General features: G+C 39.2%; 1 protein-coding gene across 1 annotated transcript in view; it reads left to right on the forward strand.

Moving 5' to 3' along the window:
- LOC139728604 (uncharacterized) overlaps window positions 1-15,652 on the forward strand; it is a 151,705-nt gene that overhangs the window by 72,718 nt on the left and 63,335 nt on the right. The window contains exons 3-6 of the mRNA XM_071639548.1: window positions 7,381-7,584; window positions 8,814-9,051; window positions 10,218-10,321; window positions 12,696-12,848. Of these exons, the coding sequence (XP_071495649.1) occupies window positions 7,381-7,584; window positions 8,814-9,051; window positions 10,218-10,321; window positions 12,696-12,848 (699 nt within the window). The remainder of the gene's footprint in view (window positions 1-7,380; window positions 7,585-8,813; window positions 9,052-10,217; window positions 10,322-12,695; window positions 12,849-15,652) is intronic.

Raw genomic sequence — 15,652 nt, forward strand, 5'->3', positions numbered from 1 at the left:
GAAGACAAAATGGAAGAAGAACTTCATCCTCCTCTTCTTCTTCCTCTTCTTCTTCTATTCTCGCCTTCTTCTTCATCACCCTCATCTTCTCCTCATTCTTTTCCGTCAACTTATTTTGCTTCTTATCATTGTTAGCATAATTATCATCATCTTTACTTATTATATAAAATCTTTTTTTTTTCTGGAGGCGCACACAGTTATCAATTATTGTACCATTGTATCACATGTATTTTTCTTTTCTTTTCTTTCTTCTTCTTTTGTTCCTGTTAACGCTGATTTTGTTAATGTTATTGTGTTTTCTAGTCTATTTGTATGAGTAACAAAAGTGCGCTTAGAAACTTCAGTATGAAGCGCCATATAAATACAATTATTATTATCATTATTATTATCATTATTATTATTATTATTATTATTATTATTATTATTATTATTATTATTATTATTATTATTATTATCATCATCATCATCATCTCTGGTTCTTCACTCTTCCCCGCCCCATCCCTCTATTCTCTTCCCCCTCTCTTTCGTATGTATTGTACCTTCTCCTCTTTCTTTGTCTCTCCATGTCTCCCTCATCCATTTCCTTTTATCTCCAAGACATTATTACGCTACAAATTCCGTATATTGTCCCTCATATGCCCGCTGTTGAGATAACTTTCACCGGAGGTTGCGACATTGAGGAGGTTAAGGACACAATTGATTGGCCAGAAATCATTTAAGATCCATTCTGGGCGACAGGTGGAATTATTTCCGGCTCTCGATCTTCCAGACTCCGCTGGCGACGTAAACAGAGTGACACATTTGAACAAACATTGGTGCCTATATGAAGTCATGTGTACGTCATTCTTATACCCTTAAAGAGCATTAAGGTACAGGCATATTGTATATAGATCTAGAGACAGAAGGACTGGCAGACAGACAAGCAGTACACACGCACACACACACACACACACACACACACACACACACACACACACACACACACACACACACACACACACACACACACACACACACACACACACACACACACACATACACACCAAACAGTACCCCCTTCCCCACACACATACACACAATCACAGGTGCTCATTAATCACGTAAAGCTTAGTATGCACCAATCCACAAAGATGTGCTTGTGAGTCCTATTACATAACTTACCGAGAAAAAATAGATATTCAATAGCCTATCGATCTTGTTGCGAAACGTGGGAAAAACCCCTCAAATGTTAAAACGGATGTTCTAAGCCATTATGATGTACTGGGCGAATTCATATAAATAAAGGAAAGCGTAACAAGGAACAAGACAACTCGAACGAATGCGGTTGCATACCCCAGCATCCAGGCGGCTGCATGGCTGTATATGGCTACAGTGGTTTCCGTGATTAAATTCAAACACCACAGACAAGGCCAATTCTCCTGATCTTTCTTATAAATACAGTACACTACACAATAACACTTCACATGATCGTATTTATTGCATTCTGCCCACGAAAAGATCAAGGGTATCTGAGAAAATCGACATGAGACGCAGTTGTAATGATCGAATGTCATGGACAGCGTCTAACAGTTTCATTTTACGTCTCAGTGAACTAATATTACTAAACATTCAAGGGAACTTGGTTAAGTGAAAGTAAATCGGATCACGTAAAGTGGTGGTATCATTAACCTTTGCAACTGTTTAGTTTCAATGGTCTAAAATCGGGGTCACTTAAGAACCATCGTGTAATGGGAACTGGTCTATTACTACACAACGACATCACATACAAAATATCTTTTATAACACCACAAAGAAAAATAATAGGTTGCCTATCATGTCGTGTAAAACAAGCCTTGTTATGACATTATTGTCACGTGTTTGATGTGTAAAATGTACCTCTCAGTCACCACCCCCCCCCCCATATCTGTCTTGAGATTCTGAAAACCACAAAGCGATTGCTTTAACACTCCGTCTTAACAGACTCACCCGGGTAACATTTCATAGATGACATTAGAGTACATTGTATCTTTGGCTTGTTCTTACTGATACGCTGGAAATGACAGCATAATGCACATCACTGTCATTGCAGCAGCATACATCGCGATTGTGTGTTACTGTGCAAGTATAACATGTACTGATAGAGGCATGTATTATCTACACAGGCGTTTGGATGATTGATTTTCCTTGAAATACGTTTACCGTGCCAACGCAGTTTATATCGCTTTTCTGAAGCATATTTCTAGAAAGTAAAGATAGTATGATCATAAAATCCGCAACATATTTTACAGCCAGAACGCGAGTGTATTGCAATATCGTTGAACCCACAGAAGTCGAGCAGTGTGTAATAGGGAGATTAAACAGGATTTATATGGTAGCGTCGGCAGCGCTGGTCACATGACGTCATCTGGCTTCTTCCCGGGTAAGATTTACCTCGCGAGTGTCTTAACCGACAACTTCTCCGGATGTTCTCTGGAGGCTTCCTCGCGTCTGCCCTGACCGGTCGCAGGGTGAGATTTACTCGGAGATTACCCAGAGGCTACCCGGAGGCTGTCCACCGTGTTTGGTCTTCACAGACACGATCTTACCCGGGAACAATCTTACCCGGGTGCTGCCCGGAGGCTACCCTGCATTTTGTGGCCTGTTAATCTCTTCCTGCCTTTTTGAGAATTTTGTGCAATATGTCATGCAAATAGTTCTGAAAGTGATCGCTAAGTGTATTGTGTGATGTATGCACATATTTGCTTGGGGTTTTTATGTTTGCATTTATTCTGCATCTCAAGTCAAAACAAAATACAATGACATTGTTGTGGAGAATCAAACAACATAATTAAATTACAAAGGAACAAAACAAAGAGTAAAATTTCATGTCACACTACACCATGATTAATAAAAAACAATTATTACATGATTGCATAAATCATAAAGGTAGTACGTTGATTTGACAATATGACATCTCTTGTGTAATGTATAGTTTGTGTCTATATTGTATAAATATGTTTTGTGCGATAGTGTCCAACAACATTACCTGCGTCAAAAGCTGGTTTGTGGCAAGTACATCTGCATTCCAAGTGCACAATAAAACTCAACCATCGACTATCAGCTACCAGTTCTCAAACTTCAAATCTACACCAGAAGACAAGCATGTTATGACTATAAATTGTGCACAGAAAAAAAAGATAGCTAAGAGCATTTTTGCTTTTACAGAATATGAAGTTAATTTTTCAATAGAGTTTAGTAGACCTGGGATTGGATAGGAATATATAGCACATTCCCTTTTTATTACTATTACTTAAGAGAGGGGTACATTCTCGGTTTATTTTTCCTCCACTGAGGTCTCATGCTCACTCGTCACCATGGCGACAAAGAGAAGATGACATCGCAATGATGACAAGTGGATGAGTCGTCGATTTGCTTGACCGTATACACGGCGATAGTTCCCGGTCTTGGGGGACAACTGAAGTGTTCCCTTTGAGGAGCATCTTTGCGATGAGATGAGATTAAATCGAGGAGAGAAGATATCCAAAGGGACCTCCCATATGCCATCTCATCTCGCTAAATCTCTTTCACATCCCAACCCCTTCTCTCTCCCCTTATCCTCTCTCCTCCTCCTCCTCCTCTACCCCTCCTTACCCCTCCCTGCCACCTCCTCTGTTCCCTTTTCAGTATAGGAGAATATGCAGCGTTAATTCCACATATACGTTTTTGAAGAAACACAAAAGAGATGTAGTCAGCCCATGTATATAACGGAAACATTAACCATCGATTTCAGTATATTCAAATTGTATATTCCACCCATTGTTGAATGATGTTCTTGCGCTAAATATTCCTATGAAGTTTTGACAACGTGGACGGTGTGTATTAGCTCGGAGAGATGAAATCAAGCAAAGAGAAAAGCGCGTCACTGCCTTTGAGAATTCTAGTCTTTAATGGGGAAAACAAACTGCCATTACTGTATACTGCTTTTCTCGTATTCCGTATCTAAACTGTGATTATTTTTGTTTCTTCATCGCTATTTGCTGTTCATCTCTTTCACTGTATTGCGCGATGCGTTGTCTAAAATTTTGATTTGATGTGATGCAGACAAAAAACACCTGTCATAATGCGTAATGATTGCACAGCTACCTCACAGTAGAACGAAGTATCCCATTAAAGATGACGAACCACCGTTCAATTTACAAAAGAGAACCTTGTGGAGAGATTATAAGAGTGGACGGAAAATATTGAAATTCCATCATTCCTCCATGGCATGTTAAAATAATATTTTCTTCTTTTCATCCTTGAGTTGGAAAGCTTTAAGCTGAATGTCTGCTGCATGATACCACACGTAATAAGGAGCACATTATGACGTCACGCTGTAGTTGTGAGAACATTGTAATAAGAGATGGAAGGTGAAATGCACATTTCGGACTCTGCCAGAAGTTATGCTTGGAATATAACGTCAACATCACCCTTTTGATTCCAGCGTGTTGATTCACCATTTCGTGCTCTACAAATAGTGGCCAGCGGCGAGAATGGTGTTGGACAAGCAAAGCGCGCCTCTCAAGTTACTATGACAACGGGGGATGTAGGACATTAGACGTAGTTCATGCAATTGGGTGTTGCCTGGTGCAAACATCGTCCGTTTTGACAGGGACATCAATCAAGTTTTTGTCCGTGTCTAGTAAAGATTTACGGCAGGTGTAAATGTGAAGTGCATACTGACATCCAAGGAAGGACAGTTAATTCATTTGCAGGGTGAAGGGAACAGCGAGGACGGGTCGGGGATTTTTTTTTTCCAGCAGAGCGTCTACATCACGACAAATTGTCCCACTCATCCAAATTAAAGGAGAAGAGAGGAACGCACATGAATTTAACCAAAACTTGAACAACGTCTCTTCCTTTTGAACCGGTCGTCCAGTATTCATCAAACGCTAAGCAGGTTGAGGGAGTGTTACCCTTATTATACTGCATTTACTGAATCCACGTAAAGTTCGGGGAAACATTTTAATACGGTAAAAAGAAATAATAGCTTATATATATGCAATGTTTGATGAAGAGCTTTCTCTTCCACCTCAGCAATGCGGATTTAAAGTTGAATTAATGGGGTTCATACATGTATTACTACCTTCCTTTTTTACCATCCTTTTTTTTTTCATGCTGGGTCTGGTACACCTGACATGGCTGTCATAGGTACAATTTGATACATTAGTAGTTTATACATTGTTACATCAAGTCCGTACAACAGTTTCCTCACGAGCAGCCACAACCATACAACTGGAAGGAAAGGGGCAGGTATGATTTCTTTTCACATAAAAAGGGTAGCTGCGATCACACATCAACAAACGTCTCAGTCGCAATGCATACAATTAAAATCATAATATTCGTGCCAGGCTGCAGCGAGCTGAGGAAACTCGCCCAATCCCTACCCCCTTCTCCGATCTTTGCTGGCGTTTGGTCCTACGGCCAGGTCCTTTTAGATTCACGTATAATTGTGACACAGTCTTAATGAAAAGAGAAGGGGCAATCAACACACCCTGGATGGTATAAACAAATCGTTGGCTTGGTTTGAGTGTAGAGTGTATAAATCACCCGAGGGTCTTCCGTGATGCGAGTAGATTGTGGATGTGACTTCATCCTCTCATCTTCCTATCTGTGCATCTGTGTATACGGATCCACTACAAGATACTTCTGCTCATTTTCATTATGTATCCACGGTCTCGCCCCTCTTTACTTATCCGAACTCATAACCATCCGTCATCCATCCCAGTACACCCTACACTCCTCACAAGGTATCACACTGAATCATCCAACTTCCAAGATGCTGGCCACACTGTGGTTTCAACTACCCCAAACTCTCCGCAACTAGCAATCTCTCATCATCTTCAAGAAACATCTAAAAACTCACTTGTTTAATGTTAATAATCCTGTGGTAAAGCGCAGTTAAACATTCTGAACATGTACGTTTATGGAAAATGTACTATATCATTATCATTAGTATTATTATTATTATTATTATCATCATCATCATCATTATTATTGTTATTATTATCATTGTTATTATTGTTATTACTAATGTTATTGTTATTGATATTGTTATTATTATTATTATTATTATTGTTATTATTATCATCATTATCATCATCATTATCATCATCATTATCATGATGATGGATATAAACGAACATTGCCATGTTCGTTTCGTCAGCAGTCAATCTTGCCTTGCCCCCCCCCCATGAGTGGAATTACTGTCTTTCCTCTACAAATTATAGAACGTCATGTGTATGTGTGTGTGTGTGTGTTTGTTTGATATTCTTGCAAATCAAAATAACTTAAGTTATGATATTTCATATTTCTGCATGATACCTGTTAGCTGTGTGAGAGCCAAATATTTCCGGGGTTTTTTTAAGGTCATTCTAGGACGGGTTTCGATCTCATTGTTCTGTATAATAATCTGACGCAGAATGGTTATCATTTCCAGCACACACATGTTAACGCAGCTATCTTTATAAAGTGACAGAAATATTCTTACATCAGTAATCTTGTTACGAGAAGAGAAACAGCAATTGAAAACATACAGACTTGCGTTTCGGTGTTTGCTGAATGAGCATTCATACAGTAAATTGTGTCTCCTTTTTTTTTTTTTTAGTTGCTTGATAACTCATTCGTTTGTTTGCATGTTTGCTGTCGTTGTTTGTTTGTTTGTTTGAGTGTTCGCTCGTTTGCTTGTTTTTTTTTGTTGGTCTGTTTGTTGTCGTTTTGTTTTGTTTTGTTTTGTTTTGTTTTGTTTTGTTTTTGGGGGAGGGGTAGCATGGGGTCGATAACCATTCATTGACATGCATGTCTGTCAAAATGTCATATGTTAACCTATGCCCTACGTGGGGATGATGCTTCATACTTTATGTTGTTTCACGTAAATCAGTCCTCGCCTTCCCGACTCAGCATAACTTGCATGTTTCTGTGATATTAATGTGACTAACAAAGGACATGGCGAGGGAACATGCATGTTATGCTCGGTCTCGGGAGGGTGCATTCCAATGTCTTTTATTAAACATACCAATACTTTAGCAATGATTGACAGATGAGGTCACAATAGAAATATTTGTTTGGAAGGATTTTTTGTGAGCGTATCCAAGTAATCTGAAGAAAAATAGAAGATGAATTAATTTAAGATATATGGAATGTTTCTAGATATTCATTTCACCGCAAAAGTGATATTGATGGTATCATAAATCAACACAAATCAACACGCATTTGTATTTCAGGAACCTTTAAAGTGGACTGTCACAACCAACAAACAATTTTCACTATCTTTTCTTTCGTCTGGTACACACCTGTTTAAAGAATACATTTTTCTTTATGGTAGCCTTCGCTGTATCATATATGACAAATATTTCACCATTATAATTTTGTGTTCCATTCCAGGGGTAAGTTTGGAGTCGTCTACCGGTGCGAGGAGAAAGCGACGGGAAAGATATGGGCGGCCAAGTACGTGAAGACTATACGAGCCAAGGACCGCGAGGACGTGCTGCGGGAGATCACGCTCATGTCCGAGCTGGAACATCCGTCGTTGATGGCGCTAGTCGCTGCATTCCAAACCACCAGACAGACAGTGCTCATTCTGGAATGGTAAACAAAAAAAAAGAAAAAAAAGAAAGAAAGAAAGAAAGAAAGAGCAGATAAATAAACAAATCAACAGATAGATAGATAGATAGTTAGATAGATAGATACAGTAGATAAATGAATAAAAAGCTCACTAATTGAATTTTTTTCGTCGAGTTGTTTTTTATTGCAACTTATTAACAAATTGCCCTACATCGACGTAAAGGCACTGAATTGGCCATTGTTTTAGTAGTAGCCATAACAAAAGGAATCATGGGCATACATACTCGGGCAGGATTCGAACCTACGACCTCCTGATCTCCGGACAGGCGTCTTATCCTCTGAACCACCGAGCTACCGCCCAACAGCCAGTGCTGTTTCTAATCCTTGAAACGACTGACTGACTAACTAAACTAACTAACCAACCAACTATAATGATACATAAGTAAGTAGATAAACAACCAAGAAAATCGCAGTTTGACAGTTTGCAGTACATCCTTAACACGCGACACACCTTAAAGAAAAAAGGAGAGGAATATTGCCATTCAACACGCGACAAATCATTATACAGTTTGGGCAGTTTGACATTAATTGCTTCTGTGTGTTTTTAAGCCTCATTTTCCGTACTTGTCATGGTTGTGAAACGTCATAGAATGAATTAATGTTTCTCACGATACTTCCAGTGGCATATCTGTTCGGACTATTGGCCTGTCACCTTTGGCCAGAGTTTCTATTTCCAATCTTAGGCAGTGTTATCAAGGTTTATTACGTATTGTTTTTATAGTGTGAACGGATGTTGCTTGCGTTTCGTTCTATGACACCACCTTGCCGTAGGAACACGAATTGGTTCATGGTGCTTTGTTTTAGCCAATAAATCCAGTTCAATGCGAACCTGTAACTGCTGAACGAGACAAAAATCTTTATTAAAGTTCATGCAAACATACCTTATGTCTATTTACGTATTATATGTGGGGGTAAATCACCCTTTTTTTGTTCTTAAAGAAAATATCATAGCTTCATAATAAAATTATTGATTACTATAAAGCTGGTCTACAAGAAGTTCCAATTCAAATATTCGACCAAGGAGGTGGATTCTACTTCGTGGAAAATCTATGTTACTTCTTTGCAGAGATTATGACAATAGATTGGAATCCCCCCCCCCAAAAAAAAAAAAAACAACCAGGTGCTACGATTCAGAGGATAATCTCCCTCTCTCATGTTCTCTCGTTCTTCGATCACGTCTTCTTTCTCCACAGCATCACCGGCGGCGAGCTGTTCGAGCGCATCGTCGACGACAAGTTCGACCTGACGGAGAGCGAGGTCATCTCGTACATGCGTCAAATCTGCGCCGGGGTGCAGCACATGCACCACCATCACGTCCTCCACCTCGACCTCAAGCCCGAGAACATCATGTGCGTGAACCGGACGGGCTTCCAGCTCAAGATCATCGACTTCGGGCTGGCCCGGAAGTACGAGCCCGCCAGCGAAATCAAGGTTTGGAGACGTGCCTCCCCGGGAAATGACCTGACCAAATCAAAACACACGAACATACCTATAGTAACTGGATTGGTTAATTTGTGTTGCAGAATCGGCTACTTGTTCTCTTCTTTATTCTCCGCTCACTCATCTCCCTTCAGTGACGTCACTCCCTCCAATGACGTCACTCCTACATTAATGAATGCAAACTATTACTCCCATTCGGCCTTCATTTCGTTGTAGTCATTTTGTAGATTTAATCCAATCATGCCTTGCATGGCAGTAAGCATACTGTGACATCTGCTCTTTCATAGGAAAGCGATCTTCATTTGCAAAAAGTGATTGATTCATGTTATTTGTCATGACGTTTTTGTACCAACCCCCCCCCCTCGTGTTTGTCATTATGCTTGATAATATAGCGACGTCAACAAGAAAAACAGAATCAAACGATCATAATAAAAGGCGACATGACTACGAATTAAGCTTTCGAAGGAAATAAACAAGGAAATACAATATTTTCGAGTCCCTCGCAGGATAATCAAGGGGAGTCTGATTTCAAGTTAAAGACCTCCTCTTCCAGCTTGCCATTTCAAACTAGCATGCGCACGAGAGTGCTTATCCTCTCAAACCTTTCATTCGTTCTTTACTGGTAGTGAATTCCTGTCGCAAGACCTCCCATCTCTCTCCTGAACATGGAAGAAAAAAAGTGAACACAACAAATAGTGTATCTTCTGGTTTAGTAAACACTTGGTAAACATTAGCAAGCATTAGTAAACAAAAGTAAACATGTGACGTTCTCATTATCTTACTGTATTTGGACAGAATGACTTTGCAAAGTCTAGATATAGCAATGAAATGTTGTAAGTTCGAATTGGGATGCTGAGAGTAATGTTAAAACCATCTTTTAATCAAAATATAGTGGAAGCTTGTAGTACCACAAAGTGATAACGTATCAGAACCTGTAAAGCTATAAAGAGGCGGAGAAGCCGTTCTCAGCTTCACTTTAGCAGTGCTTAGCCACTTAATTTTACGACTCCTAAGTAAATGCAGTGCAAACTAAACTCACTTCATCTTTTATGACCGCCATGTTACTGAACACGACGGTGTAATAACTCCATTGGAAAGGGCTATATATCTCATTTATACTAATGATATAAACTGCTGGATGAATTCGTTCTACGCAGGTTCTTTGCGGCACCCCTGAGTTTGTGGCCCCGGAAGTGGTGAGCTTCGAGCCCATCGCTCACCCGACGGACATGTGGAGCGTGGGTGTCATCTGCTACATCTTGTAAGTTTGACAAGCATTTATACATTATTCTCCTGGTATCTCTTTAGTATTTTTGACATGTGACGATTTCTGCGTTAACGGAGGTATACATACGGGGGATTTACATGTTGTGAAAATGGCCAAATCAAGGCAACAGATGATTTTGACTGAATTGGTATGATAGTAACTAAGCCTTAGAGAAGTTTTCACCACACAGACATCGGTATGTTAGTAAAGGATGTATGATATACATTTTTATAATCATATCCTCGTTGATAAGACATCTATAACACTTCATACAAATTCAAGAAAATAGAAAGGAAAAACAAAACAAACATGTCGCCATCTACATAGTAACAAATATCATTTATAGTCTCAAGTTAGGGCGCATATGTTGGATAACTTTCACTGGCGATCAAACCTATCTCTCGTCTCTCTTAAGTTTTCATGACATTGCTCAAAATCTCAGCTGATCAGTCGTTTGCTTTCACCAATATTCATTCCATTTCATTTCATTTATTTCCACATCCTCATAAAAATCATTTACAAAGAAAACAACAAATGTGCATAGAACATTAGTACAATGCAGGAAAAACGTACAACTTGTATAACAAGTTGACAAGAGACAAACACAACATGAAAAACAATTATTTCAGGTTGTTTTTTTTTTTTTTTTTTGGGGGGGGGGGGGATGATCAAGACCGTTGGTCTTCTATGGCTGATCCCAAGAATTACAGATAAAATAGTTACATTAATGCGATACAAAACACTAGAAAACTCTACTACAGAAAGAACGGAATACATATAAGAAGGCGAGAGTCAGCAAAGCGAGGTGCTTATACAATGAATAAAACTTAAAATCTATAGCATATATTTATGAACGAGAAAGAATTTGTAACTTCTTTTAAATGCTGAAAGTTTATTAGACGACTTTACTATATAATACAATTGACAAATCATCCCATGAAACAGGGCCCGTATATTTGAAAGTATATCTTTCAAACGATTGAAAAATATCTTTCAGTCGTTTCTCTCTTTGAGATACAATATTTCTTTTTTATTGTCAACTATAGGACTTTTGACCTCTGCAGAAGAGAATATCTTCGACTGCTATACGCTGAAACCTGATCACATAAATATCTATGCACTAAAGTATTACAAAATGTCAAACCAGATCCCCCAACATGCGGGAACTGTCTCCCTCAGAATTCTACACCTCAGGACAGAAGAAGTGATTACAGACTTTGGTGGTCTCCCCGTGGGAATGAAATTCAACCAAAATCCGAAATTTAACTGCCCCCAGTGCCATCTGCCACCATATTATCATCATAAAAACCATGCATGTTTCATTAATGTCGGAGATGGGGTCATTCGTTATCACAAAACTGTCAGCGGCTCTCACGGATGAATGGAGGACCCTACTGGCGTTACCATGGAGAATTTTACAAAGCGTTTACGATCACCTTCAGCTTGTGCGCTCAAGCTCTTGAGTGTCGAGCACAGTATATGACACAGACAATGACAGATACACATAGCATCTTGAATGTTGAGCACAATGTAGGACATTAATGCATGTTCTAGTGCGTCAACATTGATGAAAAAGACACCAAAGAAACCCTAGTTTTCTGCCATGTTATATCACCTCTGTAAACTGAGGTCGTGCTCTGCCATTGTCACATAGCCATAGTAGGATTAGACTGAACCTTTTTGTATGTGCTCGGTTAAATTTTATCACATTTGATTTTTGTTGAAGAGGTTGGTTATTTTGATACTTTTTCTTACGTTTTGCAACTTAGTATAGAGTGAAACAAAAACCACTGGGACATCTTTGTTCTTTTAAGTTTATAATATTTTTTTTTCATGTCCGATAGAACCTGTAAGTCCGGTACCATCCACCACGGCAGTGTAGTCTTTTTACTTTGAAGGATAAAAAATGTCATCAGTTTCTGAAATGCGAGGAGAAGGGGACACAGAATAACCCAAAGTGAAACTCGCACTGGTATTTATGATATCATAGGCTGTATCAGGACACTGCAGTTAGTCACCGTGTTCGACAAGAGCAGAGCAGAACACTTGCATATTTCCTTCGCAAAGTTTACCAACCCCACACCTTCCCAATAGTTTGTCGGAAGCTTACAAAAAGTATTCAATTAAAATATTCATGCACATAAAACCTAGCTGCCAAGTTGCAGCTCTCGAGGGCCCCCATACTCGAAAAAAAGACTGAAATATTTTTCAGTCAGGAACGTTCATAGGTGTTTGCGATACAGTAATGAATAAACCCGTTGAGGACGCAAAGTAGTTCTGTCTGTTGCAATATAATGACCATCACAGTATACGCCATTCTCGAGAATTACTGGTGATAACCCCAAATATTCACCGAACACTTCCCCAGGCTCAGCGGTCTGTCACCCTTCATGGGGGACAATGACAACGATACGCTCAACAACGTGACCATGGGCGATTGGGATTTCGACGACGAGGTCTTCGACAACATCTCCTGTCAAGCAAAAGATTTCATCTCGAGTTTGCTCATCAAGGATATGAGGTAAGGTCGAACTCGACACTTTGGGGGACGATTGTGCATCCCCGCAAAAACAAAAACAAAAATCTAAACTTTCACCAAAGTTTATAATTATTTGACTTGCTAGCTTTCGTCCACTATAGTGGACTATCTCAAACCGAATGATTTTTGTCACACTTCTGGTGTTTGTCTGGTAGTGGACGAAAGCTAACCAGCCAGTTAAGTAATGATAACGGTTTTGGTGAACAATGCTAAAGGTTTGGTTGTTGTGATAAATCTTTCCCCAACCGATGATGAATGCTTCCTGTATTGATGTGGATCGCGTCTTTAAATTCAGCAGAACTTTCGACGATAGAGGGCGTTATTCCACTCTTCATCTATCGGCACTGGATTAGGCCAGAATAAAAGTACAGTTGTACATCATGAAAGAAAAAACAACAACAAAAAAAAAAAATAAACAAACGATAACTCACACACTTTGGAACAATCTGTGGGACAGACAAATCGGGCAGACATAAGAAGAACGGGAAAAACAAACTAGAATAGATACTGGAGCAAACTAGGAAATTGGAATGATGATGAAAATAATGATTTGGAAGTATAGTTTCTCACATATTGGCACTAATTTATTGTCTTTTTAGGTTTTTAAAGTAAAATATTGACTCTGAAAATATCAATAAAGCAAGAGCACAAAAATTAGAAAAGAAAAGGTGAAATAAAAGGTGAAAGAGTGAAAGCAACATTCACATTTCTGTACCGTAGGACTATAGCGGTGACCCGTGACCAGACTCACCAATACGAGATTGAGTAATAGCGCCATCTATGTTTGTTTATCGAAAAATGTGAGAACGGGCAGATTACTTTTGTTGTAGTAAAAATACCATTTCAATGAGTTCGTTTAATAAAACAGACAGCCGATGACAGACGGTGTACAAGAAATACGGCTCACGTTAGCACAAATATGTATCATTTGATTGCTATCGTTATCTTTATGCGCTGACCTTAGCAATCATTGCCATTTCTACGAATCTTTTCTCTTGTTTCATACACATTTTTGTTTACTGATATCAAGTTCTAACCTTTTGCATCAAGTCTAAGTTGAGGAAAACATGTCATTTGCACTAACTTCTCCTTTTGCATCTTATATTGATTTTGTTGTTTTTTTATATTTCAAGCACAACTTGAGGATAGGTGGGAAGTTGCTCTTTAATGAACTTAGAGGATAATATCACTGCGTGCATCCTTTATAGTAATATTGATTCACGTAGTCTATAATATAGTTACCGGCAGAATATGTAGCTCTGATCGAGCGGAGTTAGAAGAGGTTTAAGTCATTGTGCTCTGAAGATCGAGTCTATGAGCCTATTTTTCTGACGTCTGCCCTCCACTGTACAGTGATCTGGTACAGATTGGGCCGAGTGCTCTAAGTTTCAAACAGAGCAGGGCAGTGGAAAATACAGCTTCAAAGAGAGTCGATACCCATTATCGTGGTTGTTTCAGCAGCGCCGGATTGGGCTGAAAATTGTTCTGCAAGGAACTCGGGTGTGTTTTACGTGGTTCTTGACACTTAGCTGTCTGCGACCCCTCGATGGACTGAGGCAAAAAGCTCTGTCTGGGAGGAAATTCAGCTCAGAACTGACCCTGGATGTAAATGATGAATGTTTCACGGGAATGGGAAAAAAACCAATCCAGACCTATCTTATCTTGTGGCCCAGACTCTTCCGTAACTTGCCCGCTGCTGCTGCTGTGCATTGCGGCGTCTCCAGCTGATCGTATTTCATCATGATGAGCCATCTTCGCAGAATATTTTACACTCCCTACTTTGTCCCAGGCATGATCATTTTGGGCATGTCTCTATATATATGTATCGACATACATACATACATACATACATACATACATACATACATACATACATACATACATACATACATAATATATGCATACATACATACATACAACCATACGTACATATATACGTGCCTACATACATACATACATACATACATAGGCCTGTATACAGAGAGACAGAGAGACACATAGACAGACAGACAGACAGACAGACAGACAGATAGATAGATACGGGAGGGGACACACACAAGAATATAAACAGCAGTAGACCGAATTCATCTGATTCGCATGAACATACGAGCGAATTAGAAAATGCGTTCTTCATAGTAAAGGCAGACGTGCCTCTTTAGGAAGTATGAATATGATTCCATCATTATTTAGGGCTCTGAACTTTGTTCCATTATAATTGGAGTATTCTTTGTCTTTCAAGCTTTTGAAACAGCTATTCACCAATTAACCTAAAATGCACAAAATTGCGAGAGCCATGTACGATTTATGCAGTATGAATACAATGTATTGTCGTTGGTTCTTGCATGAACACGAAACAAGTTTATGATTATTATTTCTTCGCTGCGTTTCCTGTTTTTAGTTTTGTCTCGGCAGTTCTGTTGGGCTATCATCACCTCTTTTCTGTATTTTTGATTAACTCTCTAAGATTGTCGGAGTATATATAGACTAAACCTCCAGCCGTTCTGCATGCGATGTCATCTTCACTGAGGGAACGAATGTCGATTAATCACATAATTATTATAGGGTACTACTTGACTACGAGAACAGGATGCTACGCTCACAACATTTATCTCAACTTTCAACACATCGGGAAGAAAATATGAGTTTCTATGCAGTTCTGAAATGCTTGCACGGATAATATGTCTATTTTGAGACAGTATTATGCTTTAAATGGTCGGCCATATTGTTTGTCGGAGAAAATCTCGGAGGGACTTTGGTTCGATTTGGGCGGATCTCTCGGGAATTGA

This window comes from Diadema antillarum, unplaced genomic scaffold, assembly GCF_040938485.1.
Source record: "Diadema antillarum isolate AM-2024a unplaced genomic scaffold, OU_Dant_1.0 scf00000019, whole genome shotgun sequence".
NCBI classification, from domain to species: domain Eukaryota; kingdom Metazoa; phylum Echinodermata; class Echinoidea; order Diadematoida; family Diadematidae; genus Diadema; species Diadema antillarum.